The sequence below is a fragment of the Sceloporus occidentalis genome, unplaced genomic scaffold, assembly GCF_023333645.1.
Source record: "Sceloporus occidentalis isolate IW3139 unplaced genomic scaffold, rSceOcc1.0.p SCAF_2, whole genome shotgun sequence".
NCBI classification, from domain to species: domain Eukaryota; kingdom Metazoa; phylum Chordata; class Lepidosauria; order Squamata; family Phrynosomatidae; genus Sceloporus; species Sceloporus occidentalis.
Genome location: NW_028316982.1, coordinates 200,273,638 through 200,301,587, shown reverse-complemented (window position 1 = coordinate 200,301,587; position 27,950 = coordinate 200,273,638). Strand labels below are relative to the sequence as shown.

At 40.4% G+C, this 27,950-nt stretch overlaps 1 protein-coding gene across 4 annotated transcripts in view; it reads right to left on the bottom strand.

Moving 5' to 3' along the window:
• The window catches only part of DSCAM (DS cell adhesion molecule), a 486,147-nt gene that overhangs the window by 147,329 nt on the left and 310,868 nt on the right, over nt 1-27,950 (bottom strand). For all 4 annotated transcript variants that reach the window (XM_089511983.1, XM_089511984.1, XM_089511982.1 and 1 more), the window contains exon 11: nt 27,455-27,628. In XM_089511983.1, coding sequence (XP_089368109.1) covers nt 27,455-27,628 — 174 coding nt within the window. The remainder of the gene's footprint in view (nt 1-27,454; nt 27,629-27,950) is intronic.

The window sequence follows — 27,950 nt, the reverse complement described above, 5'->3', positions numbered from 1 at the left end:
GCATCTTACTAACATCTCCATTTTTCCCCTCCTGTTTGGTTTGTAACATCTTGCCTGATAAAGAAGCCAGTGAAGCTTCAAAAGCTTGCAACAAGTATATTGTGCATTTTGTTTGGCTGATAAAGGTATAACTATTTGGAGCATATGGAATAAGTGTCACTGCATAAAACCCAAAGGCTCACATAAAGTAAACATACTATTGTTATTCAGATTGCACATTAGAGATGTCAGTGAGAACTCCCATCACCACCACCACCACTTCGCTCTGCTTCATACCACAGTTTTCTTCATTTTAGAAGCACAATGACTTTTTGTTCCAGGTTTGCTTTTGAGGTTACATCTTCAGATTAGTCTGAATCATTCTGGATCATGCAATTCTGCTCTGAGAAAAAATTAGGCTAATCTGATCTGATCTGGCTATGGTACAAATAATCCTGATTCCGTTTAGGATTCAAGATTTGGCAGAAGTGGTTGCACAGTCTTAGGACATTATCACATGATCCCTGTTCTCATTGCAATTGCATTAGCTAATAAGAATGGAAACATGTCAGTTTGACAGCAGCCATTATCGCATGTCTCCACAACAGCATGACTGGGGCTGTTTCTGCCATTCTGCACTCTCCCTTAACCACCTGCCCCATGCCACACCCAGGATGCCTTTCAGGGTTTTTTTTAAAACCTTTTATTTAATAATAATAAATAAATAATAAACTTTATTTCTATCCTGCCTCTCTGTGTAACACAACTGGGATGGCTATTTTTATTTTTAACACAAATTTGGAGTTATGTTAATGTGATTTAAATTTTTTAAAATGGAAAGAATAGAAGTAGGAAAAATTAAATGAAATCAGCCTCCTTGGGGATAGTAGGGTTGGGGGGACAGGTTGAGAGAAAGCGACACTGAAGTCACATGACTGCCATTGTTGGAACTGCCATGGCAGCGATGGTTCATATCCAGGGACTAATGGAACTGCAGCACAATGGAGAACTTATTGATGGGTTCTTCCCATCAGTGAAATGTGACACCTGCGCAACACCTGATAGCAAAGCAGTGACAAGATGAGATGACGTTGTGCAATAAGTACAGTATTGCTAAAGGTGCTATTCGGTAGCTTCAATAGTGACTGAAAAGCCTTGTGTGATATTCTCCCTAGTGTTATCCCACAGCATGTCAGTGAAAAATCAGTTTCAATCAAGAATTTGTAATTATACTGATATATTAGTATATGCACATTTCACCCCTCAAAGTTTCCTTTTCTTCAATCATAATAAACTGTCTTTAAAATGTCATGCATTTTCTTTTGACATTTGAAGACAGGCTCCTTTATCACACACAATTGTTTTCACAGGAAGTGAGTTTAGCATGTGACTCTTGGGAGATTGCTATATACTCATAATGATACCAATAATACATGTATACTGTAATTAAAGACTGCAAGAGCAATTCATCTGGGTACAGCCAATCATCCATTTCATCTTAAAACAGCTGGATATAGCTATAGTCTCAGAGTGTGTGTGTGTGTGTGTGTGTGTGTTTGTGTGTGTTGGGGGTAAAATGCTTTTACAATCTATCTCGGTACAGGTACATAACCAATTGTTTGAGGACCATTAACCAAGAAATGCTGTTCTTCCCACTTATACTGCAATATCTTGGATGAGTTAATTAAGTAACTCTTCTTCTCACACAAATCAATAAAAAAAGATTACTGACAACAGTTGCATAGCAACAGTGTTAGCACTGTGCTTGATTAAGGGTACAACTCTATGAATACTTATTTGTAACTAATCAGTTAGTGGGAATTAAATATATGTATATAAAGGATTGTATTGCACCTAAATGACAATGAAGCCATGGCGTAGTTTACTGTTCACCCTCATGAAAGAGTTAAAATATAGAATGGCAGACGCAGACACACACTTACAGAAAAGAGGAGGGAGCAGAATCTTCCCCTTTTCTGTGGAGTCAAACAAAAGCAAATTGCTGCAGTCTCCCCTAGTTTGTGTGTTCTTCCTCATTAATAACTTTTGCCATCCTGACTATATTCTGATGTTGCTTGGCCTCACATGTCCCAGTTTCCCTTTGTGAAATGTTGGAAAGCATGAAATTCCACATGTTTGTGTCACTCCAAGATGATTTATTTTGGCAAATATTTTGGCATATATGGGTAGTTGGATTCCTCCAATTGAATCTTTTTCTTTACCAGTATTTTTCGCTGTATATTTAACTGCCTAAAAATACAAATTCATGAGAAAGGAAGCCGATAAACTGTTGTTGTTGTTGTTGTTGGCTTTCAAGTTGTTTCTGACTTATGGTCACCTAGGGTCTCACCTCTCACAGGGGGTAAGATTTGTTTAGAGGGAGTTTACCATTGCCTTCCTCTGAGGCTAAAAATGTTACTAGTCCAGGGTCATCCAGTGGATTTTTATGGCCAAGCAGGGATTTGATTGCTGGTTTCCAGAGTCATAGTCTAATGCTCAAACTACCACACCACACTGGGTCTTTCTCCCAATAAATACTAAGTACGGATACTTGATAGTGGCCTGGAATTGAAGAAAAACATGCAACGTACAGAGGCTCAACAATTCCAATTTGAATGTTTGCAAACTGTCCTCCATCATTTCATCTGTAGCACTCACGTCTTATGATTTCAACTTGTTGCTTTCCCCCTGCTATCCCTCTACCTAGATTTTTGCAAACTCTTGCCTGATGAAGAGATCTCAAGAGCTTGTACTTTTTTGTGACCCTTGAGTTAGCCTTATATAGACATTTACGTGTGTATAAATGGGAAGGAGTGAAAGGACAGGCCCAACCCCATCGGGCCTGAAGAGAAAGAGCCCTCCCCTCCCTCCTTCCAACTGTCATCTTCTGGCCTTAGAGGGAGTGAAAGGACAGGCCCAACGCCATCGGGTCTGGCCTTGATTAAGAAGAAGAGCCCTCCCTCCGGTCCATCTGCCTTGGTCCAGGCCTCATAGGGAGAGAAGAATGCTGGACCTGATCCCCTCCCCCCCCCCACCATTCCCCTCTCCTTTTGTGTCGTGTCTTTTTAGATTGTAAGCCTGCGGGCAGGGAACCGTCTATTATCCCCTCTGTTGTAAACCGCTCGGATTCCCAGTGATTGGGTGGCATATAAAAAAATCCTATATTATTATTATTATTATTATTATTCAAATACTATTAATTATTTGAATTATATGGGTAATAATTTTGAATTTCTCTTTCTAATAATTCTTGTAGGTTAATGGTGTAAACAGCTGGCTATAATTTATTAGATTAACCTAAATTAGGGAGAAATGTTCCTCAGAGAACCTGGGAATAAGTTTAAAAGCCATCTTTAAATATCTTTAAAACCACTGAGGAGCATGTAACAATAGCAGGACAGGTTGATGCACTCAGCAATGGCACTTTCCACAAATTCTTCGGCTTACCACCCAATCACAAATTGGGGAAAGGGGCAGGTCTTCCAGACAAGTGGAAAAATCTCTACATTGGGACAGATGTTACCACTGGGAAAAGATAAAAATGCCCTTTGGTATGCCACAGCTTCATTCAGCTTCTTGCACTTCCACCTTCCCTCTTATGTTTCATGCTTATAGCATTCATGTTTCTTTTGTGTTTCTTAGTCACTATTGGTTCCCAAGTAGTTTAACAGATGTACCACTTTGCTAGTAGTTAAAGCATTGAGTAGAAACCATTTTGGGAGGGAAACAAAGCTTATGTGCCCATCTTCTCAAAACTGTGAGAATCACCTTATAGATTCCTGGGGTGGGTGGGGATGGAACAGGATCATGCCCAGTTCAGGGACTGTTAGTCCTACTTCATTCACAGGTGGTACAGGACCCACACAGTGGCTTTTGCCCCTTTCAAATCTCATGACATGACACTTTAGATTTTGCCTCCAGCAGGCAACTTGGGAGGTGGTTATTAGATGGCAGAGGTGTTGTCAATTCCCTGTTAAGTACCAAGGCCCTACACTGCTGTAACCAGCAAAACTTTAGCTCCAAACAAATGCACTGTGTGTGTGCTTCACTCCCTATCTTGCTAATGATTCAAGTTCAAATGAAGTGTATCTACATGTTAGGTAATCACAGGCATCACTATCAGAAGCAGATTCAAATTGGACTTCTCCCTTGTAGAAGGCTTCACAATGCAATTGTATCAAAAGCTACACTTGGGTGCATCCTTTGCAGAATTTGGGAGTTTGAGAGACTAAGGCTGCATCCACACTACAGAGATAATCCGGTTAGATACTACTTTAATGACATGATGATTCAGTGCTATGGTATTCTGGGAACTGTAGTTTTGTGAGACATTTAGCCTTCTCTGTTGGAGAACTCTGGTGCCACAACAAACTACAATTCCCAGAATTCTATATCATTGGGCCATGGTTGTTAAATCAGTGTTAAACTACATTATTTCTTCAGTGCAGATGCCACATAAGTAGAGTACATGAGATCTTTCTATTTGGCAACATGGCATGCCTCACTAATTCAATAATTTGAATCCATATGCAGCAACAAATTATTTGGAAGACTGTCAGAAACAATCTTGGATAGAAATCAAACTGACTCTCTTCAATCTGTTGTTTAGAGCACTGGAGATGAAACGAGTCACTAGTATTTACACATGGTAGCTTAATAGCTGAGGTCACTGAAATTTGAGGTTAAGCTGAGGAAAGAAAGCAATATCCGTTTAAAAAAAAACACCTTACAGGGTTATAAAACAAGGAAAGGTAAAAACAGTGAGAATAGATTTTGAAAGAATAAACAAATGCACACAGAAAAAGTTTTCAAAAATACTAGTTACATAGCCAAAAGATCACTAATGTAAGACATCAGAATTGTGCTAATACTGTATCATCTGACTTTAAAGGCATTACATTTATATGCATGTATTTCTTGTCCCTTTGTCTTCCTGTCTCATTCCTTCCTCTCTCCCTCTCTTTTGTTTTGGTATTCCCCCCCCCCCCCCACACACACACACACTGGCTATTTCTTCTCTATTTTCCAGTATTCACTATTGTTCACCTACTTCCACATCTTAAACTCTTCCTCTTCTGTCCTACCATCAGAAACAGATCTCAAACACTGCATGGTCTTTCTCTGTTTCTTGATTCAGATTTATGTATTCCTCAGTATATACACTACAAGACTGTATTCATCACCTCATTGAATTATAACCACTTTCTTATTTCTTCATTATAGCCCATGTGGTATGATACAATGTCCTCCCTGTCTTCCAAATGGTGAGAACCTGACAATAACTCTAGAAGGGAGCCTTGAAATTGCATACCCTCCAACACGGAAAGAATGAAAATTAGGAATTGAGGCCAAGGGACATCAAAGTGTGATCAAGATGTCAAAAGTTGTGAATGAGGCTGTTATCAATGAAAATTAAGAATAAACACACTAAGAGATGTTGCAGTAATTTGCTTTTATCTAGGAATGTGATGGCTTAGTGGTTAAGATGCCAATTCTAATGATCATAAAGTTGGAAGGTTGGCAATTTGAGGCCCAAGTGATGCGTGATGGGGTGATCTCCTGGCACTAGTCTCAGCTTCTGCCAACCTAACTGTTTGAAAGCATGGTATCACTTTGGTGGGAAGGTAACAGCATGGCATGCATTCATGCTTTTCACATGACCACAGAACTGTCTTCAGACAAGCTGGGTCTTCGGCATAGTAAAGGAGATGAGCAATACCCCCTACAGTCAATTATGACTAGATATTTTAAATGCAGGTGAAAAAGTGGAACAGCAGAGATTTAACTGTCCCTGCCAAATTGGGACAATTGGATGGTAATCTGCAATAATACATTTAGCTACATAGCCACCAGATACTTGGAAACTAAGCAGGATCAGCCCTGGTTAGTATATGGATGAATACCAGGTGTTGTGGGCTATATTTCAGAGGAAGAAACTAGCCAAACCATCTTTGATTATTCCTTGCCTAAGAAAACCCTATGAAATTCACAGGGTCACCATAAATGACAGGCAACTTGAAGGCACATGCACACCCCCACATAGAAAATGAATTGGTATTAAGAGAAAGGGCAAGAAGAACAGTCGGGACCTCCAGAGCCCTTCCCAGAATTCTTACAAGCCGCTCTGATAGCCTTGACTAAAGAGTGGGGTATAAATAATAATAATAATAATAATAATAATAATAATAATAATAATTTTATTTTATTATATTATAGCACCAGGAGTGGCAAAAGGGGTGACTGATGGTGGCAGAAAATCTGTTTTTGATTTCACAATTGTTCTTCAGAAAGCTGTCTGGGAGCCATGCTGGTGCCAAACTTCTGAAGAGATAGGATCCAGAAATGGCAGAACTCTTGTACAACTAAGAAGGATGAGTGGTAAAATAAAGAGTAGATTAACTAATGCAATGGGTGCAGTTCACTTAACCACCCCGATTCCTCCTGTCTCTCAGACTGCAATCTGGCATCCTCAAGGCAAATGTACCATGGGATTTTCTTGGCAAGGTTTGTTCAGAAGTTTGCCTTTGTCTTCCTCTAAGGCTGTGAGAGTGTGACTTGCCCAAGGTCACTTGGTGGGCTTCCATGGCTGAGTAAGGATTCAAACCGTGATCTCCAGAATCATAGTCCATCACAGGGGTATGTGTGGACCACACCAGGTGACAGCTGAGACAGAGGTGAACATGTAGGGAGGCTCACTGGTCATCGCAAGACCCCCTGGTCATCTTCTTCCAGCAGCTAGGGCAACCTTGCCCTCTGCCCACTGCAATCACTGGAGGGGGGAATTACCACTGTCCGATAGCCCCTTCAAGGTTTGGCAGGACTGCTGACTGGGCCAGAAAAGGAAGGTGCTACCAGATTATGAACCAGAGGTGTCCTGGCTGGTGGAGGGGTTAGCTGGGGTGTGTGCCAGGCAGCTTGACTGGAATGGAGAGGGTGGCAAGGAGATCAGGAGGGGTAGGGTGGGTGGTGAGAACTCCTTTCTGCCTGCTGCCCCTTCTCCTTCTACTGCCTCTTCCTCTCCCCTCCCACCCCCTCCCCATATTGTCTCTCCTGGGGTGGCTGCCTGCCTGGGGATGACAACATGTGTTAACTGCATTGGGATGACACCAACTCTAGTAACACCACTGGTCCAACACTCCAACCATGATATCACTGGCTTTCATACTTGTACATGCTTACCTTGAATTTACTTGGCTACCTCATAGTAAACTTCAAATGGGAGAGAAGAGGAGAAACTGGCTTATATTTAAGAATAAAACCTAAGCTGATATCACTGATTATATTCAAAAATATTCCAGGCTTGTAAAATGTACACAAAATGAGATCTGGGTCATTAAAGGATCAAGACAGACAAAATTTAAAGCTTTCTTCAGTGATCTTTCATAATATTACAGTAAGTAAAGAAATACTGAAATGCTGTCAAAATGTTTGGCATATATTTACGTAAAAGCCCCCTATAATGTTCCTAAAATCTGCACTCAGCCTTCCTATAAGACCAAAATTTTAGGTTAATACCACCTCTTTAAAAATGCAAGGATGATTTCAAATGCCTTCCATTTTTAAATGAAAGGTTTTCAAGATTAAAGTGCACATCTTAACCCGCTTGCTTTACATTCCTTTATAGTTTTGCATATGATGCAATGAGTAGCAAATGAATTAAAACAGAGGATCAAAAAGAAGAAGAGGGAAAGAGTGAGTGAAAGCTGAGTATGTCAAGCCATCACCCATTTTACACACTTTTAAAAAATCCCCACGGTCACAAACATTGCATTACTATTCTACAATAGCCTACATTTTAAATGTGATTTTGTTCAAATCATTGCAAGTACAGTAGCTTATTTGCTTCTTGAAATGAATCACAAGAAAAACTGGAGAAAAGTGCCAGATAATCAATATCTCTCTTTAAATGCAGTTTAGAAAATTAAGAATCAGAGATTAAAAACAAAAACAAACAGCTTCATGTATATACCGCTTCATACTGAACTAACAGTGTCTAAGCGGTTTACAACTGTGAACTTGCAACCTTATGGTTCTGAGTGAGTGGCTGCAGTACAGGCATTTAACCACTGTGCCACCAGGGTTACAGATCCAGACGACAAGGGCCAAGATTGGGTATGATCACCAATATCCTTCTACTGGGCTTCCCCCACCCCCTTTCACAATCTTGGTGATTGTGATCAGTTGATAGCACCAGAATACTAAGTGAGTGGTGGGATGGGTTGGGAGGAACTCTCTGGCCTCATTCAGCTACAGTTCTGCAGCAAGGAAAAAGAGAATGGCCATTATCTCCCCAGACCTTTGCTGATTACTTTCCCTCTCATAACTCCTCAGTGTACCCTAAAATCTGGCTATAGCTTTCTGGGAAACCTTCTGGGCCTGGGATGCTATGTAGAACTACAGCAGGGGAGGGGATATAAGGGGGGAGAGTCTGCACACTGTTTGCATTGGATAAGGAAGTAAGGTACTGGACACAAGAATCAAACAATAGATAGGGAAGTATATCACGGGACAGAGAATTACAGCATTAGGGATGGAAAAGGTTTAGGTAAAGGTTTTCCCTTGACATGAATATCTAGTTATAACTGACTGTGGGTGGCAGCGCTCATCTCCCTTACTAAGCCAAAGAGCGAGCATTATCCAAAGACGACTCCAGTGGTCATGTAGCTAGCATGACTGTGTGAGATGCTGTTACCTTCCCACCAAAGTGGTACCTATGTATCTATTTGCATTTGCATGCTTTTAAGCTGCTAGGCCCGTGATGGCGAACCCATGGCACGTGTGCCACGTGTGGCACGCGGCGCAGTTTCGGCAGACACGGGGGGCGAGGGAGAAGGCGGAATGGGCGCGTGCCCGTTCCACCTCCTCCCTGCCATTTTCGGGCCTCCTCTGAGACAGCGGGAAGCCAGAAAATGGCGCCTGGGAGGAGGAGACAGAGGCGCGTGCGCGTCTGCCTCCTCCTCCCAGCCCTCTTCCCTCCCAGCTTGCCTTCGCTGGCCGAGAAAGGGCCCCACGAGGCCCTTTCTCGGACAGCGAAGGCCGAGGAGGAGGCGGCTGGGACACATCCCAGCCGCCTCCTCCTCCTCCCGGCTTGCCTTTGCTGGCCGGGAAAGGGCTTCATGGAGCCCTTTCACAGCGAGTGAAGGAAGGGCGAGGGCCCTTTTGCCGGCCTCTGACGGCCCCAGGAGGGACCCTCAGGGGCCGGCAAACGCCGGAGGACAGCGCACCGTCCTCCATGGCCCTTTTGCCGGCCTCTGACGGCCCCAGGAGGGAACCTCAGGGGCCAGCATATGCCAGGGGAGGAGCCAGAGGCTCCCTCCCTCTGAAAAGGGGTGGAAGCCCCGCCCCCTGGAGTGCGGGAACCCCACCCCGCCCGGCACCTAGCCCCCATCCTGGGGGTAGAAGCCCCGCCCCAGCACGCGACCTTAAAAAGGTTCGCCATCACTGTGCTAGGCTGTCAGAAGCTGGGACTAGTAATGGGAGCTCACCTCATCATGCAGCATGGAAGTGGCCATCAAATAGGGATGTACACTATTGAAAATAGTGCATACCACAGTATATGTATGTATATAACTGGATATGGCCATGTACTACTGGTTAGGATGTACACTCTAGATAGGAAAGTAATCCACTGGATCTTGGCCACTGCATTTTACTTTGCCTCTGTTATAAATTCTGTCTCAAATTAAATTGACATAATTAGCTTACTTGGACTGACACGGAGGGAAATTTACATAGAGTAGAGACAGTGAGCCAGAAAGTGTGATGAAAAGGTAACAATTTCCTTGATAGACCATCAAGTCAGAACTAAGATCCTTTATCTAGCATTTAAAACAACCACCACCTTATGCTGTCCTTTATATTCCTGTCTAGATAAGGAAGTCCAGAATTAATCACCTATTTTCATTTCACTGAGGTATTCCACATCTTGCATGTGGAATGCCCTTTGCAAGATAAAAACCCTCTTCTTTAGACACAGCATTTGAAAGGAAGTTGAATTATAAATACTTGTATATGCAGCTTTTTATTCGCCTCTTTCTGCTCCACTTTAATTTGCTCTCAGCTGGGGAACAACTTATTGTGACACATGCACACAGGGCAACTGCAGTTCATCATTTCCTTCCTAGGAAAGTGGCCTGCCTGCCTGCCTTCCTTCCTTTCTTCCTTCCTTCCTTATTTTTTTCAATCAACTTAAGTCTTTTTTTAAAATTTTATAATTTTATTTCATATTTTAAACATATACAATCCATAACATTTTCCGTGTGTGTGTGTGTGTGTATTCTTACATTCTAATACATTATATCTAAATATATTTCATATACCACCTTGGGGGCCCCCTTCCCCGGAGCCATTACCATCCTTGAATTCCATCCAAAATTTCATTTCATCTCGTGGAGGCAATTTTCCATCTTCTTTTCTTAATGCTTTTTCAACAAATTTTCTCCATATCTCATCAAAATCATTTCTTTTCCATAATCATTTCCTTACTTTCAATTTGCATGTTAATTTGTCATTAATTGCTAATTTCCATACTTCTTTATACCAGTCCTCCAGTTCTACCTTCATTTTTGTTTTCCAAAGTCTTGCTATGATTAATCTTGCTGCTGTAAGTAAATTTGTTACCAATTCCTTTCCCTCTTTTTTCCCATCCTTCAACATTATATAGTGATAACAAAACTATATTTGGTTTTCTATCTATTTTTATATTCATAATATTTTCTATTTCTAATATCACTTTCCCCCCCAAATTTTTGTACATATTTACATTGCCACCACATATGCATATTTGACCCTATTTCTTGACAACCTCTCCAACAGTTTTTTGAGTTGTTCTTATCAATATTATATAATCTTACTGGTGTCAAGTACCATTTCCAAATCAATTTATAGTAATTTTCTTTAATCTGTACTGATAGATTTTTCAAATGTCTTTGTTCCCAAATTTTATTCTATTCCTTATCACTTATTTTACATCCTAATTCATCTTCCCATATTTCTTTCAAAGTATTTTCTTTTATTTCCTTTCCTTTATTCTCCATCAATGTTTTATAAATGTTGCTAATTGTTCCTTTCAGAGTCTCATTTTCCTCCATTTCTCTTCCTTTCTGAATTATTTGTTCAAATTGTGTATGTTTTTTGTTTTCTACATTTCTTTTCTTCCAATTTTTAAACCATTGTTCTATTTTTATATAGTGAAACCAAGACATTTTTTATTTCTGTAAGTTTTTCTTTTACGTTTTCTTTATCTACCTTTACATCTATCCAATTTTCTACTCTATCTATTTTCCTTTCTTTTAATTCCTCATCTAACAAACCTCTCAAATTGTTTGCAAATTTTCTTTCCATTTTTATTGGTATTATCATTGAGTCTTCATTCATTAATACTTTTTTATATTTACTCCGTATTTCTAATATATTTTTCATAAGTGGGTTTTCAATTTCCTTAATTTCTTTCCAAGTAAATTCCCTATTAAAAATATTCTGTATTTTCATATCTATTTCCTCTCTATTTAATTCTATCCATTCCAAATCTGATATCCCTAATATACCTTCAACCACATACCTCAATTAATTAGCTACATAATATCCTCTTAAATTGGGAAGGCCTAACCCTTCCTTTTCTTCTGACTTATACCAAAATTGTTTATTTAATCTATTTCTTTTCTCTTCATTACAATATATGATAAGTAAGTGTTGCCATTTGTTTAATTCATTTTCTGACACTTTTAATGGTATCATTCTAAATAAAAAAAATAACTTTGGTAATATTTTCATCTTAATGCTATTTCTCCAAACCATGATAGTTGGATTTTCTTGTATTCTATTGTTTTTTTCCTCTACTTCCTTTCTTAATACTCCTAAATTTCCCCTTGCATATCTTTTAAACCTTTCATTATATTTATTCCTCAGTATTTTATACTACTTTTTAATCTTATCTCTAAATCTTTGTTTAGCAAATTCCAATTCCTCTTTTCTGTATAATTAAATAACATCATTTCTGTTTTATTCCAATTAATTTGAAGTCCTGTCATTTCTCCAAATATTTTTAAATGTTCTTTTATTCTTATCATTTTATCCATTAAATTTTTAATAGTTAATAATGTATCATCTGCAAATAAATTATTTTTTTGTTTTTCCCCCAATCCTATTCCTTCTATACTATTATCTTTCCTTATAACATTTTCTATCATCTCTATAACTACTGCAAATAATATCAGTGCATCCTTGTCTTGTACTTCTCATTACTTTTATTTCATTTATTATCCCATCATTTATTATTACTCTTATTGAATTGTTAGAATATAATTGATCTATTAATCCCCTTATTTTTCCCCCATTCCAAACCTTTGCATAACTATTTTTAATGTTGGCCATTCCAAACAATCAAATGCTTTGAATATATCCAATGCCAATATCCCTGCTTTTAAATTTGTTTTCATATATCATACACCACATATATTTTATTCAAAACTCTTCCTACCAAATTAGACATTTGTCTTCCTTTCACAAATCCACACTGATCTTTTCCTATATATTTATACATACATTTATTCTTTCTGTTTGCTATTATTGCTGTTAAAATCTTTGCATCTTGATTTATTAATGATATAGGTCTATATGACCCTGGATCAGTTAAGTCTTTATCTGTCGTTGGTATTAATATTACTAATGACTGATGCTATGATGCCAGAATCTTTTCCCCATTTATTATTCCATTATATAGCTCTAACAATTTTGGAATTAGTATCTTTTCAAACACTTTATAATATTCAGATCCCAATCCATCCATTCCTGGAGTTTTCCCATTTTTCAATTTCTTAATTACCTCTGCTATGAAAGAGGCCTTTCTAAAGTTAAATACACATTGGTTACTTTTGTATACATTTGTTTTCCTATTATGTACAGAGGAACCTTCCCATCCTGGGGGAGGGAGGTTATTCTCCCCCATCCCATGGATGAGGAAAATGTCAGAGCTAATGCCCATATTAGTCAATGACAGTGGCATCATTGTGGGAGTGTGAGGGATTCAGACCGCACAAAGTGAGACCACATAGAAGGGGTGAATCTGGTTGCGCCCTCCTCCCCCTTTGGGGCACGAGGGGAGCATGTGTGCCCTTCCCAGCTGCTCTGTCACTGAGCTTTCACCCTAGGGAGGAAGCCCAGCAATGGAGGATGGGTGCACACACCTTTCCTGGCTGCTCCTTCACCAAGCTTTCTCCCTAGGAGGAAGCCCGGTGATGGAGCAGCAGGAGGGGTGAACATGCCCCTTCTGCCCCCTCTCGCTGCTTCACTTGCCTTGCCAGTGTGGTGCAACAGCTGGGAAAGGAGGGGAGGCAAGGGAGTCCACTATCACCTAGCAACTCTTCCAGGGTCTGTCTGGGCAGGGGTGACTGGGCAGCCGGGGGCTGGGGGAGGCTTCCAAGTTAGTGGAAGGGAGTGGTGCAGGCCACACTCATACCACTGGCAGCCCTCTGCACTGATTGATGCCCTAATTATGCCACTGTTCAATGGGCAGGCATGCGTTTGTGTGCCTGTGTCAGCATGCCTATGGGTTTGCATTGACTAATAAGAGGTGGATCTCCAATCCAAAGATGGCTAGCCTGCCAATATAATGGGCATGCTATACTGCCATCATTACTGCCTCACTCCATCTAGACCAATAAAACATACACTTATCCTAACCCCTTTCAGACTTTTTAGTCTGACTGCACTACACAGAAACCATTGTTCTTGCAATGACCCTTTGATTGCACAAGGAAAATTTGAATCTTTTTCCAGACCCTAACAACAACAACAACAACAACAACAACAACAACAACTATATTAATATGATCAGTGGTGGCTGGTGGCTCTCATGTCAGTGAGGTGGGGACTCTGCTCCTCGTGGCAGTCTGAATGTTAAAGGAGTTGTCCAAGGTCCTGAACCATATTTCCCCAAATAGATGCAGCATGTGAAGTCGAAAGCTTTCATGGCCGGCATCCATAGTTTTCTGTGGGTTTTTCGGGCTATGTGGCCATGTTCTAGAAGATTTTCTTCCTGACGTTTCACCAACATCTTTGGCTGGCATCAGATGCTGGCAAAACGTCAGGAAGAAAATCTTCTAGAACATGGCCACATAGCCCGAAAAACCCACAAAAAACTATAGATTCAGCATCTTGGATGGCTAATTTAAACTTGAGATAAAACTCGGAATTGATTTACTGGTTCTACTGACATAGGAGCCACCAGTGCATATGTATGCTTATTAACACATACAGGAATCTTCACTACAGCTGCAATTCTGGGATCAATGGTATGGCCACTGACGTGAACATTAATCTGTAACTGTTTTAACTCTTGTCAGGCACCTTGAGTCCAAAGACTAGGGAAAAGGTGGAATATAAATTCATAAAATAGAAGTGATAGTAGTAGAGGGGGAGGAGGAGGAAGAGCACCACCAGTAGTTATAATTTCTAATATAGATACGAAGTCATTGTAGTGTATGGTGCATTTATTCTTGCATATATTTTCTGCAGGTGAAGTGAGGAATGTTGTACTTCACCTTGTGCCTTGAGATGTTTTTGTTTTATTTCCTCTAACACAGTTATACCTCAATTAATGAAGCAGTTGTGCTCCTAGGCATTACCTCTTCACCAGACAATTTGGTATCAGGGCAGAAAAAATATGGAAAGAATAGGGTTATATTCCTGCATCACAAAAAGAAGTTCACCATGTTTCACCAAACTTTTTATACAAAGCTAACAACCTGCACAGATAAAGAAAACAACTAAATCATGCAAGCCCTGTATAAGACAAACATTTTGAACTTTCTAAAGACCACCTGCACTCTTAAAATGAGTCCAGGAATGTTTGTTTGTTTATTTTCCCCCTTTCACCAGCCTTTAGTTTTTTATGATTTCCATTGTGAAGGTGAGACTTATACATCTATACTTTTTAAAAACAAAGCAAAACAAAATAATGCTGGGGGGAGCTGGGCAGGCAGGCTAATCTCCTCCCCTTCTTTTTCTCTATTTGGTGTTTAGGTGTGCTAACTAAGGCTGCATTCACACTTCAAAAATAATCCAGGCTGACACCAGTTGAACTGCTATGGCTCAATGCTATAGAATCCTGAGATTTGTCATTTGTTGTTGCATCAGAGCTCTCTGCCAGAGAAGGCTAGGTGTCTTACAAAGCTATAATTTCCATAATTTCATAGCATTGAGACACGGAAGTTAAAGTGATGTCAACCTGGATTATTTCTGCATTGCAGCCTAAGGAATTCTGGAGGCAGATCGTCTTTACCTTACCTGTTGTAGACAGAAATGCACTGCTAGTTTAGGTTTTACTGTATAGCACTGTTTACTGCAGAAACACTGCTGCAACCTGTCATCATAAGTCTGTGTATTCCCAGCCCTCCTTACCCATCCTCCCAGTGCTGAAAAGAATAGGGGCTTCGGAAGGCTATAAAAGAGACTTTGTTAAAGGTTTTGTTAAATGAGGTATGTCTGTCTTGGGAGGGGAAAAGAATAGGAGGGCAGTGAAGGATAGGGTTCAAATCAGGAGTTGTTACCAGATACAAAATGGGTTAAAATACACAATGTTTAAAAAGCCAGCATCCTTTTTTAAAGAAAAAAAATAATGATAAGTAAAGTACTCATGTGCACATTAAAGCATTTTTTTATATTTCTATCATGATATATCTGGCAATTATCCTACACAAATGCAGTGTTCATTTCAGCCCACTGCAATGGGCTCAACATTACTGAGAGTAAAAAAAGAAGCAGCAGCAGCATTAGAATCATCAGGGGGGGAAAGGGTATTCCGTTTTTTTCCTACCCGCTACCTTGAACATACTTCACGTTTAATTTCACCCTATTGCCACGGGCACTGTGTTGTTATGACAGCTGATCTGCCATTGAATAGCTGTAAAAGAAAATCAACAAAGGATCGCTTCAGTGACTTTCGATGCAATTTATTTGAGCTTGTATCTTGCGGCTCCTGCCGCCTGTCGGAGTAATGACACATGATGGGTGATTAAAGTGCAAGTCCTTAAATCAAAGCTGTGCTGATGGTCTGAAGAGGCAGCAAACAGCACTTGGAGCTTGTTCATCTCTCATGGTGGGAGGACCTCATTAGGACCAAAAAGAATGGGGGAAAAGACCTGTTAAACTAACAAGAGCAAATGCTTGTGTCTAGGGAAACTATTTCATGTTTTCAAGGTTTAGCATAAATTTCCCTCTGTCTCCCCTCAGACTGCATTCATATTTTTTTACTGATTTATTATTATGAGGCAGCATTTGTTTGATGAAGACAGTTGTGATTCCAACTAGTTCTTTTCTTCCATTCATTCTTATACAACAACAACTTTCAGCTTCCATTGGGCAGAAATGAAGCCTTTTCCCCAGATCATCTTAAATGATATGGGGACCTAAGACAGTATTCACTCACAGATTTCCATTAGGGAAAGAAGAAACCAACAAAAATGGAAGGAAGCAATCCCCTTCCCACTGTAGCAACCTTCACCACAACAAAAAGAACCAGATGTTGAGGGGCTAAGGGGTTCCCCCAGTGTCAGTTTTCAGAAGTTGAAGAAGATAGAAAAAGATGAAAGGTTTCTTACATTGCTGCAGTGGCAATGCAACATAGATCTCAGCTATATGAGCATATATCTATATTCATACAAACAGTTATTTTTCATATATCTCTATTAAATTATCTATACCATTCCCCAGATCCAAGGAACTCAGGGCAGTGTACAATGTAGTCCATTAAGAACAGTTTAAAATAAGAATAATTTTGACTTAAAACATATAAAATCATTTGACACTTAAAACAAGACAATGTACAATTTAAATGTTCAGCCATACTACCCTCCAACTACTGATCAACTACTGCAGTACTTTCCCCATTCCTCACCATGGGTCAAAATAGCTGGGGATGATAGCAATTGGATTCTGCTGACACCTGGAGGGTAACAGATTATGTAGTCTTGGTATAAGGGGAAAGGGAGCTAAACATTCTGCCTTTACAGTTGCTCATAAAGCTGAAAAGTTAAAACAATAAAGGAATTACAGACAGATTATCTATGCAATGCATGGATTACATACACAGCACTACAAAGTTATAATGTTATGAAATGATGGGATCCTGGGTTTGGGAGTGTGGTGAGCACTAAGCTTTGGTGTTGGAGAATTCTGAATACCCCTCTTAAACTGTAAAACCCAGGTCTCCATAGGATGTTGCATGGGCAGTTAAAGTGGAATCATAGAGCTATCACAATGTCATTCATTTAGGATTGTTGCTCTTTCCCAGTAGAACAATACAGTCATGTTATCATATTATATCCAGTCCACTCCTAACTGTCTGCTGGAGTTTTGCTAAACATTTGCTGTAAGGAAAGAGTGCTCAATATGTGTTTCAAAGGGAACAAAGAAAGAGCCAGAAGAAACTATGTTGGGAGACCATTCTATCATCAGGGTGTCACAAACAAAAATTCCCACTCTCCTTGTCTTTCATCTTTCTTTCTGTGTCATCCATAACCACTTCCAGATTTGAAGGATATTGGCAGTGGCAGCCATTTCGTTTGTTTTTCAGAAGAATAGCTGCTTTGACATGTTGCTTACACTTGCCACTGTAGTTGTTTTTATGTTGCAATGCTTAAAATTAAAACCAAATCAAATGTTTGTTTGAAATGTGGCATACCTCTATTTATCCTAGTTTTTGCTCAATAAATTATACGCAAGTGGGATGGAGGGCTCCTTACATTACTGAGAACAGGAAGGGGAGGCTTGATCTCTTCCCTGCCCAGTACTATCTGATCCAAGTCTGTGTGACTAAATGCTCAGCAAGATTCTTACTGGCATAAAAACAAGTAGGTGAGTTCTCTTGCCTGACACAGAAGAGCATGTTGTCTGGATGGATACCTGAAATCTGGCTTGAAGAGCGGTGAGGTGAAACCACTGAAGCATGCTTTGGTGGTAGGGAATGGCCAGTATTTGGATGACATAGGATACTGATAAGGAAAGTGAGCAGTGCTCATAAAAAAATGGATGACAATGTTTTCAGGCCTGCATAGCAGCAGTATCCTGGAACTCATCCATCCCCTTATAATTGGATGCATGTGAGGACAGTTTGCAGCCACTCAGTGGGGCTGTGGGGGTAGGGTTGCCATTTCACGGTGGTGGGCGGGACTTTCCCGCCCCCTGGGGGGCGTGCCCAGTCCTGCCCCGCCCCCGCCCCCATTCCCGGGTGGCTGCCCAACTCTGAGCTCCCAGGGCTGCTGCCTGCCTTCTATAGCGTGCTGCCTATGCAGCTTGTCTGGAGCAGCAGCAGCAGCAGCAGCAGCAGGAGGACTGAAACCAGCAGGGGTGGGGGCTCCTGCACTGCCCTGCCTCTATTGGCCAGCCCTCTGCTTCCTTATTTGGGCAACATCCAAGCAGGGAGGAATTTGCATTCAGGCGAGCTGCTTCCCTTCTTTCTCTTTCCCCTCCTTCTCTTCTTCTTGTTGTTCCGTTTTTTTTCTCCTCCTCCTCTTCCCCTCATCTTCCTCCTCTCCTTTTTCTTCCTTTCTTCCCCCTCCTCATCTTCTTTTTCTCTTTCTTCCTCTCTCTAAGCCCCCCTCCTCTTCTTCTCAGGGGTCCAGGGCTTCTCAAGGCTTTGCCCCCATTAGAAAAGAAAAAAGGCTTTGGATCTGTCCCATAAATCCCTCCTAAGTTGAGACATACCTGGGGAAAAGAGGGGCCAGGGGTTTGGGGGGGTTGGAGGGGGCAAGGAAAAGGAGGAAGGGGAGAATTCCTAAGAAGGCTTGGGAGTGAGAAATGTAGTTTTCAATGGCACAAGGGACTGCCTGTGATCTTGCAAATGCTATGCCTGCTTGGAAGTGGGAAATGTAGTTTGCAGTGGCACAAGGGACTGCCTGTGATCTTGCAAATGCTATGCCTGCTTGGGAGTGGGAAATGTAGTTTGCAGTGGCACAAGGGACTGCCTGTGATCTTGCAAATGCTATGCCTGATTGGGAGTGGGAAATGTAGTTTGCAGTGGCACAAGGGACTGCCTGTGATCTTGCAAATGCTATGCCTGCTTGGAAGTGGGAAATGTAGTTTTCAATGGCACAAGGGACTGCCTGTGATCTTGCAAATGCTATGCCTGCTTGGGAGTGGGAAATGTAGTTTGCAGTGGCACAAGGGACTGCCTGTGATCTTGCAAATGCTATGCCTGATTGGGAGTGGGAAATGTTCTTGTAGAATTGGGGGGGGGGGGGTGTTTGGCCAGAAAGAGAAGTACATTTCAGCCTTCTGTCTAGGAATAATGCCAAAATGTCCTCCATTTTGAGCATGCCTAAGAAACATGCATTTATATTAACATTTTAAAAAAATTATCAATTTTTTCATGTGTCCTCCATTTTTTATAAAAACGTGTCCTACATTTGAAAATGTGGCCCTACATTTGTCCTACATTTGTCCTGGTTTGGAGGTCCTGCCTTATGGCAACCCTATGTGGGGGGAACACTTTGTGCATATTCAGGGGCTATTCATCACATAAATGAAAATTAAAGTAAATTTTTGTTATCAGTAATCTGCAATTCTTAAAAGTTCGCATGCATGTCAGGTACTGTGCAATGAGTGGTACTGTGCATTTAGAAAGGTGGTGGGGTTTTTGTTTTGTTTTGTTTTGGTTTTGTTTAAAAAAAGAAGCTGGCTCTCTTAAGCATCAAGAAACCACAACTTGTTACAAAAAATATAAAAATGAATGTTCTTTCTATTTCTATTATAAACCAAGACCATCCTTTCCCAAACTAGAATGTTTTCCATATGTGCCATTGCTTAATACACTACAAACTGCTCTTTTGTCTTATCCCATTATCTGTTCTGCATCCTACTAGTTTTTGCTTGTGGAACAGTTAAAGGAAAAAAAAGTTGGCCATGAAAGTAGCAGACCTACCACTGTTTGTCATGCTACATTTATAAGCCCACACTCTGGGTTCCTATCCAAATACACCTGGGCACTGTGGTGTATGACTGTCCTTCAAAACACAAAAAGAAGTCTGGGTTCCTTTTACTGAATTATATATTTTCTCCATCCATGGTTTCAGCCCCCTGTGTCCTTCACAGCTGTAATTGGAAAGTCTGGTGATCAAACCTCAGATCTTTTGCATGTACAGCTTATGCTCCACTATGCATTTCTTGCCTTCCTAGGTGTCTGGAAGCCTTCAGTAAGGCTGAGTATTAAGCTGTATTCTGTTTTTATAATTATAGGTGGGCAAGTCAGTCCATATCTTATTCCGGTCCATGCCAGTTTTGACAAATATTCGCTTTAAATACTGCATAAAAATTATGTTTATATATGTGTTTGAACTGTCCTAATGTACAATTCATTGTACAGAACTTTGCACACTAAGTGCATTTTTACAATATTTTCCCAATGTTTGTATGATAACATTGTTGTACACAATTGTTAACCAAGAATGGCATTAGAAAATCTATCGTGCTTAGTCCAAAAGATAATTGTATTCTGGTCTGGGAGGTATGCACCTCATTAGTTCTCTTAAAAATGTAACTCTTGCTCAAATGTATAGCCTATGATATTAGATTGAAAGGACATCTGATGGAATGAGCAATCTGAAGAAGTCCATATCCAAACAAGCATGAAAACTCTCCAAGTAGATGAATATATAGAATACATATATCTGACCATAGTTTGAAAAAGTTAGTTCTGTTAATTACAAATCCACAGCCTTCATAGAAACATCTTATGTTGGCTGTGAGACTCTGGGAATTGTAGTTGTAAGAAAAGGAGTCTCCAAGTACACACATAGTCCCACCAAAGCACATTGGTACCAACAATCCACAATCATTCTTCATTTTTTTATAGTCAAACAAAATATGAGTAGTGAGGAATTGTGGGAAAAATACTTCTTGCAAAGAGCATCCTGAGTACAGTGGGGCCTTGCTATCAATGGTCCTGCCATTCACAGATTTAAGCATCCACAAATGGCAAGCCCTGTTGTCCCCAATGATGGTGTGTGCACACGGCCACAGTATCAGCTTTGCGCATGTTACACCACCATTAGGGACAAGGGGACTTGAAGCCCTATGTTTTTTCATATCTTGTGAGAGGGGTCTGGAATGGATCCTCCATGGATATGAAGGTCCGACTGGATAATTCAAACAAACCAAGAAGAAGAAACGGGAATTAATTTCATGGATGTCTTACTCCTTTACTACAATCAGACAAGACAACAAAACTTCAATACTTACATTACATTGTAAACTCAACTTCAGAATTTAACTATAAGGATTCAATTGTTTTACATTAAAAACATTTATGTATTATTATTATTATTATTATTAACCTTTATTTATAAAGCGCTGTAAATTTACACAGCCCTTCATGGGCACAAGCTAAAAAATAAAACAGTGATTTTGAAAGTTGCCTCAAACAGATGTCTAGAACTATGTGAGAAATAAAAATAAAAATACTCTCTTTTATAAAACAGAAGGGGTACCCTTCAGTCAAACTTGGGAATTGTCTTTTGCATCTATAGCAATTTTTAATATATATATATATATATATATATATATATATATATATATATATAAACCTTATTCAGTTTGTAGCAATTGGTCAACAGATGTTGCTAATGGTTTGTGAGCCAAGAAGTGTTGGTGTTTACATGCCTCTTTTTGAGAGTAGTAAATTACCTTCTGGACTCCTGTGACCTAAATTATACTGCTTAATCCATATTAGTTTCTCAGTTCTTCTGTCATAGTAAGGTTTGCCCTGAAAACCCCTAATTATTAAGGAAAGCAGGGGTGGGGTGGAGGGGTGGGAGAGAAAGACAGGGAGAGACAGAGAATGTGTGTGCCCCATCCTAGTGGTCATTTTGCATGCTTAAGAACTATATTTCTTTCTAACCTTGTCACCCAGAAAATGGTGCCTGTAGCACAGTTCCTCCCTCATCTCATTCTGAGTATAGGGAGAGGCAGTTACAGAGTGACCTTGCAGAGCTGGGCAATCACATTATGTGGGATCAATTAATGGCTAGCAAAGTGAGACTGTGAGGGAGCTTGAGGCTTGCATCTAGTAGTACAGCTGTCCCTCAGGATTGGAGCATAAAAGCCAATATATCAGGGCAGGGGACAAATGAAGCAAGGAAAATGTCGGAGGAAAGAGGAAAGCAACAAACAAAAGAATGAAGGAACAAATATGAACAGTAGGGTTGTTGTTTTTTAAAATGTCACACAGATGCTTATTTTATCATCATCCCTGATTATTCACCAACCTTGTAATTTTAGATATTGAACTGAATTGAAGGCATGTTAGGCTAAAGACACCCTGCCACACATAAGCTGCCAGCTATAACCACTTTACATACACCAAATTGGAAAGTGGGCACATTTGTAGAAGGAGGAGAGACGAGGAAGGGAGAGCATGCTCTCATATGTTTGTTATCTCAGAACCAGAGGAGCTTTCATTCGATTCAAACAATAACTGACTCTGCAGAGAGACCCCTGCTTTTATTTGATAAGGGATGCTCTTTTATCACACATGAAACTGCATGGCATGATCAGACAAAGACAAGATTGCAGCTGTCAGCTAAAGAGAAGCCAGGTTGTTGTTGTTTTTAAAACCCTGATTGTCAAATTACATGCCTATAACTGGCCTGCTAATATTAGCCTTGGAAAACTAGACTCATCTTTCTTTCAAGAAACACAGTTATAAATTCCTAATATTGTTGCCCTCCACACTGCATTTGATCAGTTCTAGCTTAATCAAGATTTTAAAAACGCATCTTATCACAGCAGGGGAGGTCCATCAGTGGAGCCATTGGTGGGGGGGTGGGGAAAAAATAACCTCTGAATTTATGTCATTCTGCGCTCCTCCATCTTCTGCACTGTATGGGAGCTCTGCTGGTGCTGGGACCCTCTTACACTACACAATCATAGTGCTATGTGTTACAGACCAGGCTTATTTTGAAGCCTAGGAAGATACCTGTGGAGTACAGAATATAACTTATAAAGTATAACATATAGGTTATAAGATATAATGCTGGAAGCTATGTGTATAAGTATGGTGTGAATTGCTAGGAACAAAGAGACAGGCTAATGCTGGACTGAACATGTACCGAAAGATGAATAAAAAAATGTCTGCATTTCTATCAACACTGAGATAGGAGCAGATTTGACCACTAATAACTGTTCTAACTACTGCAATGGCTGATGTAATGTGGAGGAAGACAGCCAAAATCCAAAATCCAGCTATACGTGATTTATTTATATTATTTCCAACAAGACTTGGAGTGACATCATGTCAAGACTGGGTTAATTCTGTTTTGTATCCTGTATTTGATGCAACCGTGATATATGATATCATACATGTATGGTTTCTACTGAGACTAATGACTCGGAGGTTTGCTGTATTTAAACATGTTGTGGAATGACAAGAATGGAAGAAGGGTGGGTTAATTGAGATATGTTATTCCTACTAATTGGTATGGTATATAGAACTGGGTTGTGATACTTTGGAGAATGTATATAAGTGGTCATATGGGTTCAACAGATACGGAGAGTGTTGATTAGACTGATTGTTATAGAGAGCAAAAATATGTGATATTTTATAAGTTTTAAAATATGTTAACTGCTTAGGTTAAGACAGCTTCTGAGAGAGCTTGTATTAAATGGGCCAGCTGAACGCCTGGTAAAAGAATGTGGGGGAGTGTTTTTACTTTTGAAGCTTCTAAAGGCTTGAAGGACTCTTATTACTGCTAACAACTGCAGTTAGCACAACTAACCTAAGCTTTACCGGGAAAGAAGAAAATTCAACCAAAAAAGCAACTGTTTAGCCTGCTAATTTTGTGGGGTGGAATCAATGTCTTTCGAATGCTTTTATTAGATGTGTGTGTTCCCTTGTTTCAGTTCTGTCCAAAGAAGCCTTACTGTAACTTCTAATCTTCTAGGACCCCAGCATTAAACTGCTTTCTGATCATTCACAGAAGCCTGATTGACTGTGTGTGTGTGGTGGGGGGGTTCTAATATATCAAAATAGAGATGTTAGATTAAATAATATAAAATGAGGCACTGCCTGCTCCTTTGTTTTGACAGGATAGCTGATAGCTGGGCAGAGGCTAGAAAAAAAATAAAGGAAACAAAGAGAAGATAGCAATCAGATTGTTTTGCTGCTCTCTAGTCTATAAAGAGAGGGCTACAGTGTAGCTTGATAGACATGCTGTTCCTCATAACTGATAAACTGACCAAACATGCTGATGCTGGTAAGAGAAACAACTTGTTGTTGTGCACCTTCAAGTCCTTTCTGACTTATTGCAACCTTAAGGCAAACCTATAATGGAATTTTCTTGGAAAATTTCTTCAGAGGGGCTTTGTCACTGTCATCCTCTGAGGCTGAGAAAGTGTGACTTGCCCAATCTCATGGCTGAGCCTGCTCTCCAGTCACATTCCAATGCTTAAACCACTACACCACTCTGGCTACAAAAAACAACAACAACTAGGCTATGAAAAAAATAGATATAAGGATGTTTAGAGCTATGTAGCAGAGGTTTATAGATATAAAAAAGGTCAAGGAGATTTACCCCCAGATGCCTGTTTAGTGGTGTGAGTGCCTCAATGGATGAGACTGTATTCCTTGATGGGTAGATATTTACAGAAATGATGCAAGGGGCATAATATGTGCCATCCTATACACCATGTTATGTAATGTAATGCAAGTAGTGTGCCCAGACATTGACAGTCTGTGTTTTCCCCTAAGGTGAATGCATATGTTTGTATATCGGTGGTTGCACATAATAAATAGTCAAAAAGATTATGAAAGAGCCAGCTCATTTTCTCATAAATATCCTGAGATTCCAACACTTAAGAACTCTTAACTGGAGTAGCTGATGTTAGCTCTGCCTATCTGGTTTTTATCACCATCACGAATTGAACACCTAGGTTGTCTGAGGGTGATAAGAGGTCACAAGACAGAATCCATATTATCTGCCAAATGGCAAAGGACCTCCAATCTCTGTCTAAAGAGATGGGGTGGGGAACCATGCCTGTTTCATATAACTCCACTTTAACTGACATGGCAATATCCTATGGGTTTGCAGTTAACTGAGAGGCATTCAGAAGTCTCTTTTAATTCTCTCCATCAAACTACAAACTCTAGGATTCCATAGGATGCAGTTACAGTGAAATAGTGTCATAATTCTGTAGCATGAAAGGGCTCTCAGAACATAGGACTGTTCCACACAGGCGTAATAGTATGGACTTCCAGACGCCCCTAACCCTAGTACAGATCGAGTCCGTACAAAATGGCAGCACCTGTTCCACACGGGGACTGCCATTGCTACATCACCACCGTGCCGCCTCCAAACGAGGCGGCGCGGTTGTGACGTACTGGCGCTGCACCAGGGCACATAGAGCGTCCTTTCTGCGGCACCAGAAAGAGCTCCGAAACGGAGCTCCTTCCGGGATTTGCGTCGCTGATGCAGCCTTTAGACGGCTGTGCCAGCGACGCAAGGCAGAAAGTGGCCAAGCGGCCCCTTTCTGCTTGTCCCTGCCACGGACACCCCTTTCCAGGCCATGGGGAAGCGGCCTTTTGCCACTTCCCTGCAGCCTGGAAAGTGGCAGATTGGGGCCCCAGAGGCTGCCGTTCTGGCAGCTGAGGCCCCGATCCGGCAGGGAAAGGAGCACCTACAGGCCGCCCCAAAGGGGCTGTCTGTAACGTGCCACAGTTTGGCACCAGCCAAGATACCATTAAATTTAGAGCACTTGTAAAATCTGTGAAAGATTAGCAAATCAACAACCTGCTCTTGCATCACAGTATCTTATAATATACCTTTCTTCAGTCTGATGGTTGAGTGGTATAGAAAACAAGTCCTATGAAAGAAGTTTCAAGGAGTTGAGTATGTTTAGCTGGATAGAGAAGACTGAGGAAGCATGTCAGATAGAAGAGGACAGAGAGGTGTTCTCTGCTGCCCAAGAGGGCAGAGCTAGTTCTACTGCAGGCTGTGGACAATACATGTTGAATAGCTTACATGTGGCTCTTGCAGCCCTTTCTTATGGCCCATGTGGCAATATTACACCCAACTTGGAACTAGCCACACTGCCCAGGTCATGGTGACTTCATCTTCTTTTTTCCTTTCTGTTACTCCCTTCAGGATTAGAAGGGGTCATGATGATCTTCCTTGAGATCTCACAAGTCTCCATGGTACAGGTGGATGCTCCTGCACTCTCCTCCAGCTGCAGGGCATACTGCTGAATCTCTGTGACAATTGTGGCAGTGGCAAATTTGTGGCAGCTACCAAATTTCTGCAACATCTGCAAATTCAGTATTGGTGAGACTTCAGTGGGTTTATTAGGTAAACAAATCTCTCTGAGCACAAGAATTTGCCATCCATAAGGATAATAGGTTTAAAGCAGGAAGAAGACAGATTTCAGTTGAATTTTGGGAAAACAATTTACAACAATGAATTCATTATCATGGTGTGGGGGGTGGTTTCCTTGATGGAGGATTTCAGAAAAAGGAAGGACAACCAACTTTTTATGATTACAGGCCCATGATTATAGTATGATATTATGATTATAGGCCCATGCCTCATGACCAGGGATCCCTGACACATCTGTTGTATAACATCACTTGAAAAAAATCCACTATGGATCCCCCAATAACAGACTAGAGAACAATTTCCAATGGCAAACTTTGAGGAGCATTTTGAGATTGGTTAGCTATTAATATCACCTTGTTTCCCTTTTTTCAGAGGTGAAAAACATCATTTGTAATATTCTTTCCATCATTTCTAACATTTTTATCATTATTTTAAAATTCAAATGGCCCCTCAGTGCAACCTTAGCCAGATCAAAACTGCTGTTGTGTTCTTCAGTCCTAAATACTTCATAGTAACAGTATACACGGAGACCTAATTCCCATTCATATGTGTCACAGACACTTCCGGAATGCACCTTTTAAGTTCAAATAATAATGCTGATATTGTGGGAGCCATCCTTTTCTTTTTCTCATTTTGAATGATAATCTCTAGCCAAGTTAAAGCACAATTAAGAATAGGTGTTAATTGTTAAAAAAAATCATCAGTTTCCACAGTGAATGAAACACTATTGTGCCCTTCCCTGTCACTATTCAGAAATGGAAAAATCCATTAAAAGATATAAGCAACCCTTGTGAAAGTACCACAGTGCATTGATTTCCACTCTAGGTTCAAGCTGAGTCAAGCACGTATAAGCATTGGAAAGATTTTCACTGCACTCTAAGAGAACTCTAAATGTATAAACTGGTCCAAAAACATCACCCACATTACAATGTTAAATGTTTCTCTCATTGGTCTCTTGAATCTTCCTCAAATAAACTGCCTCCAACTGATTCTGCTAGCACAAGAATGTGTAACAATCCCTCAATATGGATGCAAAATATTATTTCAGTGCACAAGATGACAGATATTTCTTTGCAACTTAATAGTTATTACTTGGATCAGGAAGAAATTCTTACTTTTAACAGTGAGGTACATGGACTTGCTGACGTCAGCCCCCACATCATTGCTGACCTTGCAGAGGTAGTATCCACTATCTTCCTCCAGTACATGCTTGATCAACAGGGAGCCATTTGTGAGAAGCTGGATACGTCCGTTCAAGGCAATTGGTTGGAACTGGGGAACTCCAGCACCTATTGAGAGAATAAATGATGAATCAGAAGGTAAGGAGGCTGAAAGAAAACAGCAAGTAATTTGTTTTTACTGTGGATGGAACAGAAATTAAGGTCTCAAAAACATAAATCAACCAAGGTAACAAAGGTTATTTCTTTAACTCCTGCAACAATTATGGTTGCATAGGCTAAGTGACGTAGGGAGAAACAAGTGAAAAAGGTAGAACTTAAAATAAAGCCACTTGCTGTAAAGTGTTTTTGTATATGTATGTACCTTCAGGTCACCTGATGGCTAATGGCAACCCCATGAATATCATAGGGTTTTCATGGGCAAGGAATATTC